The following is a 20,353-nucleotide window of genomic DNA, read 5'->3' as shown; positions in this document are numbered from 1 at the left end:
TCGTCCAGAGGCATTCTGGGAAATGTGGGAAAGAGCCATCGAGGGGAGAGATAAAGCAGATAAACCAGAAAGTGCAAACACTTGGTCCCAAGGACAAATTCCCCGGAATGCATCACAGATAAGCTCGTCAGAGGATGGATGCGCCGTGTAATCAGTTACACCTTATATTGAGCCGAGTCTGCGTTTCTGTTCTTGACAAAACTACTGCAGTTATTTGGGAAACTGAATATAAAAACGCACGACTCTAAACCAGCAGACCGGTGTTCGTGTCCCAAAGTGTTGCTGAGTTATTCTGAAGTTGGGTTAGTGACGTCTGTGACGTGTTTTCTGTATTTATATTAGGTTGTTTACACATGACTTAGTTTACATTCTTGTTTTAAACCCCCTCATGATGTGTTTTTGTCTGAATTCTCAACATTAAACTTGAGTTTACTGCGACCGTAGACGAGCCAAGGGGGTCCAACCAAGTGTCCGGATGTGACGAGTTGGAAATGAGAACGTTTCAAAATGATGGAAGAGTTTAAAACTTTTAATATTTGTTTTACTAATAGGATTTTAATACTATCATTTTGAAATATTACACACAAAGCCTAAGTTGCATCCTAATATATTCTTTCAGGTGGAAAGCTGTGATGTAGAATAGTCATTGTTCTGCTCCGTTCTAATCTTAAAGGGCCAGTGCGTAGCATTTCAGGGGATTTATAGAATATTCATAACTATGTTTCCATTAGAGTACAATCACCTGAAACTAAGAGTCGCTGTGTCTTCGTTAGCTTGTGATGAGCTCTTCACATCTACGTATGGAGCAGGTCCTCTTCACAGAGTCCGCCATGTTGCACCGCCATGATTCTACAGTGAAACTGGTCAGACGTTATGTGGCAAGAAAACACAAAACACACTCCCGGGCACGTTCAATTCAAAACTGAAATATGTACGAGACGCCCTCTTCACCCATTGTGTGTGTCATTGCACGCCATCCCGGCTGCCTTCAGGGCGGTTAGTTTGTCTGAGGCTCACTCACAGATCAGACTGTGTAACAGTGGTGGTTTTGAGGGACGAGAGGGTGGAGTGTCCCTCTCAAAAGACTAGCAGCTTGTGGAGTGGGAGGTCAGCAGACGAGAGAGGGAGAGCGTCTGACATCAGAGTTTGTGTTTGTTGAGTAGTGCAGGTATACTTCATCAGCGTGAGGGCATCTGCAGCTCCGTACCATTCTGTGAAGTGAGGTGATGCGATGTGAGGTGAGGTGAGGGGGATTTCCTGAACACAGGTCTCTTCCGGTACGCTTGTGGTTCTCTGTAACAGCGGCGTGGCTTTGAGGCTCCTGACAGGAAAAAGGTCCTTTTAGTTTGCACCCCGCCCCCCCCCCCCCCATAAAAAAAGGAGAAGTATTTCAAAATTTCACAAACAGATCAATCAAAAGAAGACGGAATAATGAGAACGTTGTGCGTATGTAGGTGGCAAAACACATTTCTGTCGAAGGCTGAAATCATTTCACTTTTTTGTCAGAATTTTTAATTTATGATAAATGGAATTCTTGCTACAGCAAAGAGAATCTTTTTTTTTTTCTTTCGGGGGGGGGGGGGGGCGGGGGATATATTTCTCTTCAAAGCTGAAAAACACCCAAGACGTCATTTTTGATGGCGCCATCTCACGCACCACACCGTTTATGAATCGGTCAAATAAAACCAACTTACAAAAAGTTTCACAGACCGTTGAAAAAGAAAGAAATACAGAGTATGAAAGATATGTCTAAGCGGCAAAAACTGCAGAATATTAAGTTATAAGATGTAGAAAAAGCCAAAGAAAACACGTAAGTATGAAGAATCTTTTTGTAGATATGTATTGATTTGGTTCATGATCTCGAGCAGCTCTTAATTGTGTAGATGTATTATGAATAAGAGCATCTTGAATTTCGTTTTTTGTTTGTTGGATGTCCTACTAACAGTCGAGGTCGCTGAGAAAGAAACGAAAGTGATTCAGAGTGAAGATCAGCAGCGCTTCAGACGCCGGATGGTTTCTGTCCCACGCAAAGTAGAGCGAGGCAGAGCTCTGTGCGGCGGAGGCCAAGCTTGTGATGACTGTTTACTCAGCCCCACTCCGACCGAAACACTGCCACCATTCATCCGCCGCCAACAGGCCGAGGAGCCCAGTGGAAAACTGGACACACACGCACACACACACACACACACACACACACACACACACACACACACACACACACACACACACACACATATATATACAATGTCCCCACGATGTCAGGAATCAGTGCAGTCCACAGTAATACAGATATATTTATGACGTTCTTATGGAAAGCTGCAGGTAGAATTTAAGAGAATTTAACAGACTTTTGAACCATTAAACGTGTTTTTTTTTTTTACCACAGAAATGCACATTTTTGTACCGCTGTACAGAGATTACAGAGTGACCGACTACATTCCTAAACCCGGCCACAGGTGCATGCTGGGATATGTGACCCTGAACAGGTGGAACGCACAAAGAGCAGTCTGTACCTGGGAGGATGTGGAGGAAGTCGAGATAGAAACACTGTAATTCAGAAACTACGACGTGGGAGGCCGGAGTCCGGGACCCCCCCCCCCCACACACACACACACACACACACACACACTGTGAAACCACTGAACCACAACTATTAACTATCTCAACTAAAAGGAGATTAAATTGAATATTTCTTGATGATAATTTCTCAGAATGAATCAGAATTACATTAAAAGCTAAATGGCAAAAATCAAGAAACAAAAGAAAAATACAATATGAAATATGAAAAAATACTGTCAAATATGTAATTTTTTTAATTATAGAATAGTAGAAAAAATACAATAATAAAACTATATATGTACAAGAAACATACATATTGAAGAGAATACATATATTCTGTTCAAACTGGAAGCTTCACAGGAATGTAATCAGAGAAGTGCAGCAGCTCCACCGTGTGGACACATGTCGTCGGTGGTCTTTCTAGAATAATTGAGTGCATTTGAACATATTCATTTTTTTTTACTTTGTGTCACTCAGATTGCAGAAATATTTGTGGGGGGGGGTCAAGATCAAAGATCTGTGCAAGAAAGAGTTTTTTAACTAAGCTTCTTTCTCTTGAACAACGAGTTACTTTCACAAACAAATCCTTCAAATGACACAATCGGACATGGAAAGAGGACTTCTTTGGTCACAAGTGGATGTTTCTTGAGTTTTAAAGGGTCATAAGCAAAAACAAAGCTGCCCTGTCAACATTTTCTCCGTGGCCGGTTCTGTCTCAGGCTCTTAGGGAGACAGACGGGAGGTGAAATAGAGGCAGACAGCAGACAGATGGGGAGAGGCGGAGCAGCACGAGGGGGAGACTTGAAGACTAGTAATGATGAGAAAATCAAAGTAAACCAATTAACACAGTTGGTTGTGGTTTGTGTCTTCCTCCTCCTCCTCCTCCTCCTCCTCCTCCTCCTCCAGCATCCATCAAATCAGCCCAAAAACTCTCAGCTTTCCGTTTAACCCACTGGTACAGTTCTTACAGGACAGAGGTGGACAGTATTATTATTACAAGTATTGGCTCTCTGTCCACCTCCGGTAAGAGAGACATGCTTAAGTTTAACTGAACGTCTCTTTAAAGGACGTTTTCCTCGAAATGTTCTCAGACTCTGATCCAGAAATCTCCTCTTCAGCAGCTCTGACATCCACCAAACTTCACACCTTCATTCCTCTCTGAGTCCTGAAGCTTTCTACAGCATCCAGAGACTCATTTATACTACATCTTATTACTAAAAATGACTGATTTATGGAGGGATGTATCCCAAAACTCCCTCTTTCAAAACCTTTGAGAATTTTGAAAACCTGGCTTTATCCAGTGTTGTGGAAATGTTGGTAAACCAGCACATATTTAATGAGATGTAGGGCAAACATCCACCGGTAAGTACTCAGATTATGTCATACTTTAACCCTTCTGTTGTCTTTTCCCTTCTTCACGTTCACTCCTGCAGACCTTTTTTTCTTTTTCTTTTCCATTTTTAAAGCGCAACAGGTGCAGGTTTGCCGCATATCAGCCCTCGTGCTGTATTTCAGGAAGTTAATCTGTAAATCAGATTGGGAGCATCTCCACAGACGGTCTATCTGTCTTCCAGTCAGGTCTTCAAGTTAAAAGCCACGGGACCATCTGGACCATATGGGCCATATGGACCGTCCCTGTAAAACCACGACTCCCGATGATAAGAGGATAAAGCTCTCAGTCTGTGAGCGTCCCCGAGGGTTTGGGGCTAATCTTCGACCGCGTCCTCTGACTTACATACATGTGGCAGGTCAGCGTGTTCAGACCGAGGAGGCAGAGGACTCACGGGTTCTGATATTTGGGTGGAGAATAAGGAGGAGGTTGGCAGCGATGCACCGATCGACCTCCCTGCAAAACAAGGACTTGATGGCTCTGTACGGAGGACAAGGAAACCACTACTTTGTCACAGAGGAGGACTGCGCCAGTGAGGTGAGGCTTTAAAAGATTGATAACGATCAAAACCGCCTGCAAACATACTCCTCCAAGGAAAGAGTTGAACATATTCCGACGTAATGCAACTAAATATAAATCCAAACAAGGGAGACTTCTTCAAAATTCTTCAATGAGTCTTGTGTGATATTTAGGGATTATAAGTTTCATATAAATTGGGAGGATTTAATGTATAAGTAAGCTACAATATTGTATATTTGCAGAAATACAAGACTTAAATGCACTTAAATAAGTTGCAGTATCTATTTTTTTCACATTTTAAATTGTTGAAAGAGATGGATTCTATTCATATTTATTGTTTGGACACCCCACACCCCTGTGATGAATATGCGTTTTACATAATATGTACATACGCATTGAAATAAAGATGGAAAGTATTTAAGTATTTAAGTATTTAATTACATGTTGAAATTAAAAAGGTAGACATTTGAGTGAGCCATTCACCATAATTAAACACATCTCCCATACTTAGTGAATCATTTTACAACTCTTCATTTGAGATAAAATACAGTACAAATGTGATTTCATTATCACATTGAAATGATTACAGAATCAAGTATGTTTTCACGCACAAGACATTTGCTTTGGTGCATTGGTGCATACCAAGAAAATATATATAAAAGTATTACAAAAATAAAGAACATAAATATGAAATAGAAGAAAAAAACATAATAAAAGTATGCATCTGATTAAAAGATGAAAGAGCTGTGCAGTTTTTAAAAGTGGTAGTTTTGTGCAGAAATGTCCAAAATGAAACATTGTGAGTCATTTCGGGACGATTAAACGGCTAATAATCAAACATCAAAGAGTCCCATTAATGTTCATGCACATTGATGACACTGGGATGCGTCCACCAAACAGCGTTTCCAACCTTTCAGGGGTTTGATCCGGACCCAGAGTGCGGCGAGGAAGAAGGAAAAGGAGGCCGAAGCATCCGCAGGTCTCTGTCGCTGGAGATCTACGGTCTGCAGAGGGAGCCGAACGTCCACTTCTCCAACCAGGAGTACTACAGGAGGCTGGAGGAGCTGAAGAGCGCTCACCTCAGGAACATGGCGGAGCTGGAGAGGATGTACATCGGTCGGGGCAGAGAGAGGCAGGAGGAAGAGGAGGGAGGTCTGGGAGGAAGACAGGACAGAGAGGACAGCCTGTCGGTCAGGTGGGATACTTTACGCTTCCATATCGAGGTGCTTTTACCTGTCTGTGTTGCTTTGAGTGTCTGTGAATAAAGAATGAAGGCAGAAATCAATCGTTACATTCATATAAAGCAACCGAGCTTTAAGCCTAATCTTTGAATCAATCACAATCAAGGTAAGCAAGTCTCAAGATGACACTTTATTATAGTAAATATTAACAGATACATTTATCAGAAGGTCTGCTTCACTCTTGGAAACAGCCATGGACACTTTTCACTTTTCACATAAATATAGCTCTTTTCAACTCAGGTGTCTTTTCACCTGCAAATTACCCAAAATAGTTCATGCTCATAGTTTTCTTTCATGGCGTAGAATATGATTTAATATTGTAGGTTGTTTCCTGAATCACAGTTTGGTCTGGTTCAGATCTTTGTAGCTTTGAACTAACTAACTGGTAATCCATTACTCTTAGTTACTATTTGAACTGTTAATCATTACTTTTAGTTACTATTTGAACTGGTAATCCATTACTTTTAGTTACTATTTGAAATGGTAATCCATTACTCTTAGTTACTATTTGAACTGTTAATCATTACTTTTGGTTACTATTTGAACTGCTGTTAATCCATTACTTTAGTTACAATTTGAACTGTTAATCCATTACTTTAGTTACAATTTGAACTGTTAATCCATTACTTTAGTTACTATTTGAACTGTTAATCCATTACTTTAGTTACTATTTGAACTGGTAATCCATTACTTTAGTTACTATTTGAACTGGTAATCCATTACTTTTAGTTACTATTTGAACTGTTAATCCATTACTTTAGTTACTATTTGAACTGTTAATCCATTACTTTAGTTACTATTTGAACTGTTAATCCATTACTGTTAGCTATTCTTTCAACTTTTTACCTTTTACTGTTAGCTAACTATTTTAACTGGTAATCAATTACTTTTAGTTAACTATATCACTTGTTTATCCAATACTTTTAGCTACTATTTCAACTGTTTACACATTACTTTTAGTTACTATTTGAACTGTTTACACATTACTTTAGTTACTATTTGAACTGTTAATCCATTACTTTAGTTACAATTTGAACTGTTAATCCATTACTTTAGTTACTATTTGAACTGGTAATCCATTACTTTTAGTTACTATTTGAACTGTTAATCCATTACTTCAGTTACTATTTGAACTGTTAATCCATTACTTTAGTTACTATTTGAACTGTTAATCCATTACTGTTAGCTATTCTTTCAACTTTTTACCTTTTACTGTTAGCTAACTATTTTAACTGGTAATCAATTACTTTTAGTTAACTATATCACTTGTTTATCCAATACTTTTAGCTACTATTTCAACTGTTTACACATTACTTTTAGTTACTATTTGAACTGTTTACACATTACTTTAGTTACTATTTGAACTGTTAATCCATTACTTTAGTTACTATCTGAACTGTTAATCCATTACTTTTAGTTACTATTTCAACTGTTTACACATTACTTTTAGTTACTATTTGAACTGGTAATCCATTACTTTTAGTTACTATTTGAACTGCTAATCAATTACTTTTAGTTACTATTTCAACTGTTAATCATTACTTTTAGTTACTATTTCAACACAATGCATCGTGTCACAGTAGACCCTCATAGGAACGCTTAATGCATCAGGTAAGTTTATGTTTCTATAACAAGTCTGACTTAAAGTTAGATTTATTAAGACGAGTCTATTTTTAGGTCAGATCTGTATATCTTCATCCGTAAGGTGGCGCTGTTGAGTTAAGAATCATCCATTCATCCATGGCAGCCGTTTGATTGTTTGGAGAGCTAGTCTTCCATTTAAGGCAGAGTGACGGAGTTTCAAAGTTCAAGATCGGTGATCACACTTAGCATCAACAAAGAATATACTTTGTGCAGATCAGATATTGTAGTAGCAGTACTTTCAAAGCTGGTGTTCAAATAAATGTCAGTCAGATGCTTGTGACTGTGTGGTGTTTCATTTATTTAGAGATAGATGTGGAAAGTGAATGTCAGCCACATTCCCTGATATGTGATCTCTGCACCCAGCAGCAGCGGCCCTGCCAGGAAGCTCCAGAGGATCAACTCTCAGGAGGAGCTGGACTTCCATGACACATCCAGCGGTTCGGACCAGTCAGAGCTGTGTGGAGCGGACAGCATGGGGGACCTGGACCTGGACAATCCAAGAGGGACTCCTGTCCAGGACCGAACCTTTGAGAGGTCGGTGAAGTACAGCTGCTCACATCTGGATGCCCTTGGAGAGGAATGACGAGGAGGCAGAGAGAACGCTGTTTCTTTTAGTCTTCCTCGTTGATGCTTTGTTTGTCAGTTCAGATGATTCGTCACATTTCGCTCTCCTCTATTTCCTCCCCAGGGACTTCCTGCTGAGCCCCGAAGAAATGCCGACCCGGGAGCAGTTTCTGTTCCAGACCAAGGCCTCCTGTCCGAAACCGCAGGGAAGACCGTCCCGTCAAACTGGGGTCAGGGTCCGGTCGAAATTCAAGGCCACCGTGCCCAAACCCTTCCAGATGATGCTGAGAGAGGAGGAGAGGAAGAGGCACAAGGTGAGGACTCGCTCCGAGATGGAGCTGGAGAACACGCTGCTGAGACGGGAGCTGGAGGAGCTCCAAGAATGCCAGAAAAAGTTCCGCGCGTCGCCAGCGCCGGCGCACATACACCTGCCCCTCTACGAGATGATCAGCCGTCGCCCCGCTCGCAGCTCCGACCGAAGCAGAAGCAGTGACGGCGACCGCGACCTCGACCCCAGAAGCAACCGCTCGTCCGCCGCCACCGCCGCCGCTTCGCCGAGGCCTTTCCACTTCCTGGAGAGAGAGAGGAGGAAGAGGGAGGCGAAGATCGTGGCCGAGCTGGGGAAGCTGGGGCCGAAAGAGGAGCGCAGGGCCTTCAGGGCCAGGCCCATGCCCAGCTCGGTGTACGGAACCAAACCTGGAACCCTCTGCTCCCTGGAGAGGGAGGCCACGGGCGGCCAAAGCGGTCCAAACTCCGACCCGGAGCCGGACACCTCTCCCGACGGCCGCAGGCCTCGGAGCTGTTCGTCCTCCAAGCCAGTGAAGAAGCAGATGGAGCTGTCCATTGAGATGGTGAAGGAGAGGGAGTGGTTCTGCACTGACCTCTGAAGGTCCTGCACTGACCCCCCCCCCCACCAAGCCTCTGCTCTCTAATAATAGTGACTGCCCCAGTGTGAGAGAGACAGTGTTCACGAATCGAAGGGGAGGAAACCAGGAGCTGCATCTGAACTGCTTTTGTTGATCACTTTAATATGCAACTGAATAGTAATTCCTTGCCATTCATAATACATAACATTCTTATACATAAGAGGAAAGTTTAACACAGATAGTTTATGTATTGTATGTCCTGTAGAAAGGTGTGTGTTGGTCACATAATACATTTGTTGTGCTTTATTTCTAAGCTCTTAAAAATAGGTGAATGGATGCCCTACACATGTAGCACCCTGACTGATTCCAACATTAACTCTCTCTCACACACACACACACACACACACACACACACACACACACACACACACACACACACACACACACACACACACACACACACACACACACACTGGATGACATTGCATTTTTAATGCCTGGCCAGCTGGTTCAGTGTCTTTCCAGGACATTTTGGAAATGTGGAAATGAGGATTAAACCACCACACCACAGGACATACTGGTGTGTGTGTGTGTGTGTGTGTGTGTGTGTGTGTGTGTGTGCGTGTGTGTGTCTATAAAGTGTTTAAATGCCTTTCATGTTAAGACATTTGCAACGTGTGGTTCTTGGTAGAGAGTGATGACCTACTTTAGTCGGGGTTACTGTTCATGGCACACAGCAACAAGTGCATTCTTGTCAGCTACCAGCTGTCCAGGGCTGTACGTAATGTTAAAAAGGAAACCACTGGGTAGTGTAACGGTCACTTGCCCTCATCACTAGCTGGTGAACAAAGTGGCACAAAGCATTCAGCAGCTTTTTGGTTTTTGTATGTACTCCTTTTTTTTTTTTTTTTTTTCTTTTCTTCTGTAAATAAACTGGTGACATTATTGTGCTTTTCTTTTGTGGAGATGACGCACACGTGCATCCACACTCCTTTTGGGCACTCATCCTGTCCTCACTCGCAAGAGCTCGCTCAACCAATCACAGCTCATTCAGCCAGTGCAGGGAAAACCTCGATACTGAGGCAGCGAAGACTGAGTCGAGGAGTCACACGAGACAAGGCAGCGAGCCCATGCCTCTTTTGTTGTCCTTTTTCTTTTTAAAGGGTACATGTTATACCGCTCGAGCGTGTAAATCGAGAGGCACGAGGCGACAGTTCACAGATATGTGCGGGGCACGCGCCGCTGCTGACAGAACGATGCTGCAACATGTGCTGGTTTACCTGACGGTTTCGTCATGTGAGTAAAGTTTTGAATTACTGAAGCAATGTCACGTGTAGCCCGCATCGCGTTAAGAGTAAAATAATGTCAGATTCATGAGTGAGGATTTAACTGCGTCACGTGTGTGAATCAAGGTAACCCGCTCGTCATAGAGAAACGTTATGTTTCATCACACCTGTGCGTGTGTGTGTGTGCGTGTGCGTATGAGTGGAGGCGGGGACAGTGTGGAATTCCTCTTATTACTATTATCGCATTATTGCGGCGGAATAAGCCGCAATAATAAGATGATGGAATGATAATATAGTATCCAGGCACACAGTAGGCTGTTGATAATATACTTGACATGTACATATCTCAGAACGCCTGTAGGTGGAGAAGGGAGCGTAAAAGTAAAAAAAAAAAAAAAAAAATGCATCAGATGCACCGTCCCCCCCACCCCCACCTCTGCTAAGTATGAGGTGATATGGACTCAGTCAATCAGACTTCTTTGTGACGCTCCATGAACTCTGCCCACTGCCACTTATGGCATGAGAGAGGGGGGGGGGGGGGGGACGACCTATACATATAGAAGGCAGCCGCGTGGTTATACAGAGAGCGACCGGCAACGTCGAAGCATTCACCTTCATGTCAGGACACGAGGCAGCGAATACACGACTCCTTCTTTTTCATTATTTTTAAATTTTTCTGAAGGTAAAGTTTTCAGCCGGGAGTCACGAGACAAGAGTCAGTTTGGGTAGCAGATAGGTGCGATGCAGGAGGGCGGGATGCTTCTGCACGTGCTTGTTCACCTGTGGATTTGTTCATGTGAGTAAAGTAACTCTTTTTGATTTTAATAACTGAAGCCATGTAACGTCTCCATAGCATTGAGAGTGTCAGAATCGCTGACTCGTGAGGGGAGATTAATTGCGTCACTGTGTGAATCAAAGCTGGTCTAACAGGAAGTTATCTTTTCTCATAATGCGTCTTTGAGGTTAACAGTCGGTGCATGCGATAAGGGGAACTCTGCTGGACTGAACCGGTAAAAAGCACAGAACGAGCCGCTCGTTTCAATCATTATTTAAATACATTAGGGAGGAACGACTGCGTGTGTTTGTATTGCTCTGTCTTTAAAGCGTTCTGCAGCGTTCTTCTGTAATGTGTCATCATCCGTTCACGCACGCGCGCGCGCGTGTGTGTGTGGAGGAACACACACACACACACACACACACACACACACACACACACACACACACACACACACAGTGAGGGCAGCCGTTAGAGCGCTGCATCTCACTTTCTCAACTGGTAGGAACTTTATCATGTTTTATCCTAGAGGTCATTATGCAACACAACAAACGCATGATAAACAAAACAAGAACAAGAACAGTAGTACATTCCTGTAGTGCATTTTTTAAATGTTGATCATCAAAAGGAATGTAAACATCCGCTAAAAAAAACAATTCTCTGGCCAACATTATCACCTTAAAAATTCAATATGAGGAGAATCATTGTCCATCAACTCTGACTGTGTTTGAGCGCCAAGCATCATGATGTAAACACAGAGTCCAGCTCCTCTGGTCCCACCAGAGTCCTCATGATGTAAACACAGAGTCCACCTCCTCTGGTCCCACCAGAGTCCTCATGATGTAAACACAGAGTCCACCTCCTCTGGTCCCACCAGAGTCCTCATGATGTAAACACAGAGTCCACCTCCTCTGGTCCCACCAGAGTCCTCATGATGTAAACACAGAGTCCACCTCCCACCGGAGTCCTGCTCTTTGTCCTGCTTGATCCTGGACGATGGATCCAGGTCTCTGTGAAGATGTGGGCTCAACATTCACCGTTCTCCCGCTGCTTTCATCCATTTTATTTTTCTGCGACTCAACATCACGCAGCCAGGAGCATGCTGGGTAGTGGAGTAGCCTCAGGTCCTAGCTGGGTTAGCTTGTAGCGTTTTTTTTCCTGCAGATCCGGCCGGTTATTCGGCCGTGAGCGGTGATCGTCTCAAAGTCCGCTGTTCCGCTGTTCTTAATCCCCATGTTCTTTTATGTCTCTCTTCCCCCAGTCGTCTTCCTGAAGCTCTGCGGTGCTGCTGACATTCCCTGCACCGTCATCCAGGATGGAAAAAGGACACTTTACAGTGTCCCGGAGTTCAACGAGCTCGACTGCGAATACCAATGGCTCAATGAGACCGTAAGTGAGACGAGCCTGGACTACTCATTTAAGTTCAGTGTTATCTTCTGACATGACGCATGTGTTAAGAAAACCCCAGGGCCACAGTGTCCTACATTAACCTCTCTCATGGCAGACATGTTGACTCGTCACAACTCGGGTGTAACTGATGTCGTCGATGATGGAACCGTTCCACGGTTACACCGGTTTAAATATATCTGACCATATGTCCACACATATGAAGCGCCACCATCCCAGTCTGTCAGCGACAGGTGGACACTCCGTTGCGGCAAACAAAAGGATTTCAAAATGTGGTTAAAGTGCTTGAGCCACGCTACGAAATCCCCTCACGCTCCCACGTCAGTACGAAGATCGCTCCTCTACGAACAGGAAAAGACTGAGACGGCTCAGATTCACAGACCGGTTCTGCAGACACGCCCCCTCTGTGAGAGTCACACACACAGACAGACACACCTGGATCTACCTGAGATAAGAGTACTGATACCTTTTTATCCACACAATGTAGATATTCTCATCTTTTTGAAAAGAAATATCATAAATATTGTGGTTTTCATGTAAGACTATATAGCCCAAAGTTCTTTGCTTTAAGTGTTCTTGAAGTTCTTTAATTAATAAATGGAAAGCAAAGTTATATTTGTCCACCCCCCCCCCCCCTTTTCTTTGCTGATCCAAAAAAAAGTAGTTTGTGGCCTGTGGACCCAGTCTGATCCCACTATTCCCCCATATACACTCATCTTAATTATTGCATATTTCAATGAGGCGAGACCCACTCGGTCTGTAAATATCTATTCACATTTAAAACCAATTCCTATTCCCGACTGAGCGTAACTTTTTGTAGTCAAGAATCATTTGACCGTATTATTATTATTATTTATTCACCGACACCTTCACCGTCAGGCTTTTGAAGACAATGATGGTTAATGTTGTCGAGGTTGGAGAGAAGGCAGCAGGAGATGAACCCAAACGAAGACAAAAAGGAGGCGGCGGCAGAAAAAAAAAAATGCAAATATTTAATAATAAAAAAAAAAAAAAAGCTTATGAGAAGGGAGTCCAACATAACAGGGAGGAAACGGCAGAATGGTGCACAACTCCCACCATAACTAAAGACATACAACAAAGGAACCTGGCTGGTTCAACTGAGGTGACTACAGGGCAGACGAAATGAGGGCGGGGCCGACCGTCCCATAGGCAGCAAAACCACAAATACAAGAAGTCACAAGAGGCAGAGAGCTTTTGTTCATTCATGAAGTCCATGAAAGTATGCGTGGGTTTTGTGGAGCGCATTCTGTTTTTTTTTTTGTTTTTTTTTACAAAGAATCCCGTCTAGTGAGGATGTCCTGTCTGTGCAATCAATGCAATTCTTAATGTGTTTCGTCAATTATTCATCTATGGTGTCCCATCCAGCCCTGTCTTTATTGTTAAGCCGATCAACCGTAAACGTATTCTATAATATCACACGCTTCTTCAGCTGTAGTTACAGTTGTGGTCAAAAGTTTACATACACTTGTAAAGAACATAATGTCATGGCTCTCTTGAGTTTCCCCGTTATTTCTACAACTCTGATTTTTCTCTGATAGAGTGATTGGAACAGATACTTCTTTGTCACAAAAAACATTCATGAAGTTTGGTTCTTTCATGACTTTATTATGGGTTAACAGAAAAAGTGATCAAATCTGCTGGGTCAAAAATATAGATACAGCAGTGCTAATATTTGGTTACATGTCCCCTGGCCATTTTCACTTCAATTAGGCGCTTTTGGTAGCCATCCACAAGCTTCTGGCAAGCTTCTCGTTGAATCTTTGACCACTCCTCTTGACAGAATTGGTGCAGTTCAGTTAAATTTGATGGCTTTCTGACATGGACTTGTTTCTTCAGCATTGTCCACATGTTCTCAATGGGATTTAAGTCAGGACTTTGGGAAGGCCATTCTAAAACCCTAATTCTAGCCTGATTTAGCCATTCCATTACCACTTTTGATGTGCGTTTGGGGTCATTGTCCTGTTGGAACACCCAACTGCGCCCAAGACCCAACCTTCGGGCTGATGATTTTAGGTTATCTTGAAGAATTTGAAGGTAATCCTCCTTCTTCATTATCCCATTTCCTCTCTGTAAAGCACCAGTTCCATTGGCAGCAAAACAGCCCCACAGCATAATACTACCACCACCGTGCTTGACGGTAGGCATGGTGTTCTTGGGGTTAAAGGCCTCACCTTTTCTCCTCCAAACATATTGCTGGGCATTGTGGCCAAACAGCTCGATTTTTGTTTCGTCTGACCACAGAACTTTCCTCCAGAAGGTCTTATCTTTGTCCACGTGATCAGCAGCAAACTTCAGTCGAGCCTTAAGGTGCCGCTTTTGGAGCGAGGGCTTCCTTCTTGCACGGCAGCCTCTCAGTCCATGGAGATGCAAAACACGCTTGACTGTGGACACTGACACCTGTGTTCCAGCAGCTTCTAATTCTTGGCAGATCTGCTTTTTGGTGGTTCTCGGTTGACTCTTCACCCTCCTGACCAATTTTCTCTCAGCAGCAGGTGATACCTTGCGTTTTCTTCCTGATCGTGGCAGTGACAAAACAGTGCCATGCACTTTATACTTACAAACAATTGTTTGCACTGTTGCTCTTGGGACCTGCAGCTGCTTTGAAATGGCTCCAAGTGACTTTCCTGACTTGTTCAAGTCAATGATTCGCTTTTTCAGATCCATGCTGAGCTCCTTTGACTTTCCCATTGTAGCGTTTGTCGGCGTTTGTATCCAATGAGCCCTATTTAAATGGCCTCAGAGAAGTCACCAGCTGTAGTCACTCATAATCACTCACAAGAAGTTAAGAGGCCATGCTATGAAGCTCATTTCATTGACACAACTTTCTAAGTCACCAAAATTGCTAATTCATGTTGCTGTATGTATATTTTTGACCCAGCAGATTTTGTCACTTTTTCTGTTAACCCATAATAAAGTCATGATAGAACCAAACTTCATGAATGTTTTTTGTGACAAAGAAGTATCTGTTCCAATCACTCTATCAGAGAAAAATCAGAGTTGTAGAAATAACTGGAAACTCAAGAGAGCCATGACATTATGTTCTTTACAAGTGTATGTAAACTTTTGACCACAACTGTATGTGTTTTTTAGAAGTATGGTTTGTGACACATGACACGATGGTAGAGATACTGTACGCGCCCACAAGTCACTACTCGCATGAACTCTCAATCTGAGCTACTTTGTAAAGCTGCTATGATTTTAATCGTCTTCCACACGTCCACTTTAGGGGCACGTAGTCGCGAACGTGATGGAGCACGCCGCTGTGGTGGAGTGGAACACAAACCGGACTCTTGCTACCTACGAGTGCTCAAAGCAGATCATTTATTCCCGCAACTGCTACCCTGAGGTATTATTACAGTTCAAAACAAAACTGCACACATACAGAGTAGAGCTCTATGCTCATAATTATGTGAGATAACCTGCTCCAGTCATATTCATATTGGTTATTTGTGATGAGACTTTCCCTTTGGGAACCACACATTAGTGCATTGTATTGATGACTGCTTCATTAGAGGCGCTGAAACTTATTGATACCAAAACATCTATTCTTTCTGCTTAGGTTGATAAACAGGTGGCGACCTGCACCTGTGAGTATTATTAACAGTCACACTTTGCTTTATTTTTTTGTTACATTTGTTACATTTTTATTCACACAATGTTCTGTTTTTACAGACAATTGCAGCAGAAACTCCGCGGCTCCAAATGAAGGTATAGGAGCTAAACTGAATGATATTGTACTGTGTTGTATATTGTTTATATTTGTATCAGATATTGGTTAGATCCTAGAAGAGGTTCGAGATAACAGTTATCTAAAAAAAAAACCCCTGATAAGATTCAGATCCTAACAAAAACATTTGAGCACAAGTGTGCCTGTTTTGGCAGTCGAAACCATTATGTGTCACTACTTCCTGTTGACTGAGTAATAATATATTCATATAATCTGTAATATCACAGATGTTTTGCTTCAAAGCACTTTACATTCTAGCAAAGGTGGAAGTAACAATTTACATTTACTGCCGTTACTGTAACAAAAATCTGTAATTTTACTTACTACCAAAGTATATTATTTAAAAATCTCAAATATTGCATCATTCAAGTCACATCCCATAGCAGTTTGTGAAAAATTGCACAACAATCCCATAAATGAAGGATGTCGTCACTGTGGGTTATGGTTCAGATTAGCGTTATTGTTTCTCGGGTCTGACCACTGATTTAATGCTTGATCACGCCAAGTGACGCAAATCCCTCGATGTAGGGCAAAACCGTTTTGAAAACGTATCTAATTGCGATTATTTTGACTACATTTCTGCATTTGCAGTTCCTCTTTGACATCCGTTGTTTGGTGGATTGGAAGTACCTAAATGTTTGTGCGAATGTCACAGGGCAAAGATTTGCTTTGGTAAAATTTTAAACCCTGATAAAAGAGGACAATAGATCGAAACATTAAAACCAATCAATACTATAAGAACAAACTAATAAATGAAATAAAAAAATAATAATAAATTAAAGCAGTAAAAAGACGAGTCCACATAAAAGCCAGTCTGAAAAAAATGAGTTTTAAGAAGTGATTTAAAGGAGATTACTGATTCTGATCAGAATGTGATGAATTGATGAATAAACTGTCTGTTTCTCTTGACAGCGATTGCCCACCGGATCATTCCAGTTGCCATCTCTGTAGGCCTGCTCCTGCTGCTGCTGCTGCTGGTGCTGCTGGTGCTCCTGTGCTACACGTTCAGAGATCGTATTACCAGGTACACTAAGGCGCTACGTTACTACAAAAAAAACCCCTAATCTGAGTACTCTTAACACAGGCGTTCTCAAAGACCGAGAGTCTTTATTAAGGTCGTCTTTTATTTAACATGTATATCTGAGTAACGCCTTTTTATGTTCGTTATTGTGTGTGTTTAACTGATGAGAGAAAATGAAAATAATGAGACAACCTATTAACTTTGCCTAAATGCATCCATAAAGCATTTAACATGTGTTTGTGATTCTCAGGTGCCTGAATTACACTCCCGTGAATAAGCAGGACCCCATGATTGTCTGATGTGGAGGAGCAGCGTTGGTAGAAGGCTTTACATCTGTTACCGTCATTCGACTTCTAGAGTAGTCGCAGCATTATTATTATTATTAGTAGTAGTAGTAGTAGTAGTAGTAGCAGCAAATATTCGGTCGCACACGTATTATTGAGCGTTCCTGCAGATATTTATAAGCTCGTTACAGTGTTCCTTTACATTTTCTCAGTAGCAATGTGGTTTTGCAACTACATTATTATCCTATCAGATTTCATGCACTGTATTCATGTTACTGTAAGAAAGGATTGGCAGAACAACTATTATAGCTAAATAGTTTTTGACTAGGTTTCTGCAACACACACCACGCCATGAACCATGAACCATGAACCATGAACTATGGCACTATAAGCTTCATTCTTCTCTTTCCTTATTCCACCAACTTTTAAGCTCAAATCAAAAATCTGCTTTCTGTCATATTTACCAAAGCAGCTTCTCAGTCAAGTAGAAGGTTTAAAAAAAACCAAACTCAAATAAGCACAAAAATACTAATTGCACAGCCACGAGTTGCCTTTCATTAATTGGTGCACAGATGAATCGTTAGCTGTGGAAGCTGACAGGCTCTCTGCGGCACCAGTGAGTGCACATTGAGAACCAACAGCTACTAATATACCCAGGGGCCTGTGTCACAAAGCCAGAACAACGTAGTCAGACACCTAACATGGGTGATTCCACATAACTGGTGACACGAAGCTGGTTATCAGCAGGTTCTGGTCACTATGGGCTCATCAGTTCAGCTTTGCGGGGATTTATTTAAGAGAAACATAAAGACAACCATGGAGTCCTTGAGACTGTATGAGATTTGTTAGGGGTGACCAAGGCTAAGTGGAGAGCAGGGCTGTCTTTCAATCAGAGGGTCAGAGGTTCGATCCCCTCCTGCTCCACTAGTCTCATGTCAATGTGTCCTTGAGCAAGACACTTAAACCCCCCCTGGAGAATTGCTCCCGTAGCTGTGCCTACGGTATATAGATAGATACTGAATTGGACCTATACTGAGTCGCTTTGGATAAAAGCGTCTGCTAAATGACTGTAATGTATGTAATGTTAATAATGGCAAAAAAAAGGTGATAATAAAATATATACATATATAATTACACAACATGCACACATTATGTAGCTGTAGAAGCATTACAATCTAGAAAGGTGCACTCAGTAGAGTGCCGATCTCCGCCAGGTGTGTCTGCAATACCACTGCTGTAAAGTCATTTTAAACGCAGGCAATTGGCCTGTCAATATAAAATATAATTTTTTTCCAAAAACTCAATTGAAACACACCAAGCTGTTTGCAGCGATGTACTCAGCCGTGTGTGTAGTGGTAGTTCCGTTAGCTGTTAGCCAAACACTGTAAACTCTGGTTGTCAGCTGGGGAATCGCATAAGCGAGTGAGTTGTCAGCGGGCAATGAATAGCACTCTAAAAGCGTGAGTCACTGCAACCCACGAGAGGTCCTTGAGCATGCAGCCACAGCTGGACATGTAAAAATATTAAGTCGTTTTTCTGCAGCAGAATGAGAGAATAGCTGTGGACAGACACAGAGATGCACACACACACACACACACACACTAATTCACGGACAGAAAGAAAAAGTTAGAGATCGACCTGACCGCATCTATAATTTACTGCGTTATTTAACCGTGTCTAGATTCAGTTACTCGCCACTGTGTTAAGCCTGAAGATGGGTGGCTAACCCACTAATCCCGCTTCGTAACGCAGACTCCTGGTCCCCCCAGGAGACCCGTATATTGACGTTAAAGTGAAACAAGCTGTGGAAGCTATTTGACTTGCAATGGAGCACCAGGGAGTGCGCTTTCAGTGTCCTCTAGCATCACAACAAACCACTTTAACCTCGACCTGAAGCTCCACTGTGTAGAGAAATATATATCTATTTAAATAAATAAAATCTATTATTGTATTATATTATTGTTATTATTATTAATATCTAACTTATATAATACATTTCATTTTATATAAATAAATAAATACATATTTATATTATCTATATCTATCTATAGGGGATTATGTTCAGCCACTGTATGTCTTTTATTCTTAACTTATATATCCATCTGTTAACCCATGTGTGCCTTATGAAATGATGTATTAATATAATTACAATCATGTAGCATTCACTTTAACCGCTTTGCTTTTGTTGTCATATAATAATTAAAGTGTTACTATTTTGAAAACGAGAGTTGTGTTCATTCATTGTTGTTGCTACAGCAGAGGTGTGTCCCCGTGATCTGATGATTGTTCACGGCCAGTGAAAAGGGGGAGGTGGTGGGGTGAGAGTCTTGTGATAGGAAGTGAATCACCCTGAAGTGTTTGTGCTGCCGGCTCTCTGTTTTAGACACACGACACTGGCGGCACGTACACACGTTTCATCTGTGAAGATGTAACCTGACACCAGTGTTTTCTCTCCGTTCAGTACTGATAAAGAGAGCTTCTCTGGGGAAATTCTAAATACCTTTAAAAGTTCATAGAGTTTTGCTTTAACTTTATTAGTCCACCAAAGGCCAAGTACAAACTGACAGGAAACAAACATGCACAGACAGACTTGTACAAGCAAAAGGAGCCTTTTCAGACTGACTGAATGAAAAAAAAGAAGAAAAAAATAAATTCCAGCACACAACAGACATGGTGTGACTTTCTGTAAATGCCTCCATTTCTGACATTTGGTAATTAGACGCAGGTCACATGACGGCATCTGTGCAACACAAACAGTGTAGTAGATTATCGACTGGCGATGACTGTGCATTTTGTTTTGACAAAGAAATGAGTTTTACGCCTGCCGTGACTTTTGATATAAATCAACTGATTAACAAGAATAAGCAAGTGTTCCCACTGAGCGCCGGGTTAGAAACACGCTAGGCGCTGCTTTGATGTTACTTCAGGTGCTGGTGAGACTTTGAACCACAAACAGGAAGCCCAGATTGACTGACAGATTGAAGGCCTGTCAGACGCCAGAACGACACACTGTGACTTTTTATTTTGTTAAATATACTTCAAGCCGGGA

At 42.1% G+C, this 20,353-nt stretch overlaps 1 protein-coding gene across 2 annotated transcripts; it reads left to right on the top strand.

The window, feature by feature from the left end:
- The first annotated feature begins 9,698 nt into the window (after positions 1 to 9,698).
- On the top strand, positions 9,699 to 19,529 carry LOC137873370 (uncharacterized). Of its 2 annotated transcripts, none has more exons than XM_068711569.1 (7): positions 9,699 to 10,079; positions 12,106 to 12,233; positions 15,499 to 15,618; positions 15,832 to 15,859; positions 15,945 to 15,980; positions 16,912 to 17,023; positions 17,271 to 19,529. In XM_068711569.1, exons 1-7 carry the CDS (start codon positions 9,914 to 9,916, stop codon positions 17,317 to 17,319), a joined length of 639 nt encoding a protein of 212 aa, XP_068567670.1. In that variant the 5' UTR covers positions 9,699 to 9,913; the 3' UTR covers positions 17,320 to 19,529. The 2 variants fall into 2 exon arrangements, with proteins under 2 accessions (XP_068567670.1, XP_068567671.1); XM_068711570.1 differs by lacking the exon at positions 9,699 to 10,079 and adding an exon at positions 10,616 to 10,865.
- Positions 19,530 to 20,353: the final 824 nt, after the last annotated feature.

This window comes from Cebidichthys violaceus, unplaced genomic scaffold, assembly GCF_023349555.1.
Source record: "Cebidichthys violaceus isolate CVI_PGR_0920_01 unplaced genomic scaffold, fCebVio1.0.p SCAF_162, whole genome shotgun sequence".
Classification (NCBI taxonomy): Eukaryota; Metazoa; Chordata; class Actinopteri; order Perciformes; family Stichaeidae; genus Cebidichthys; species Cebidichthys violaceus.
This window is presented reverse-complemented; position numbering and strand designations above follow the sequence as displayed.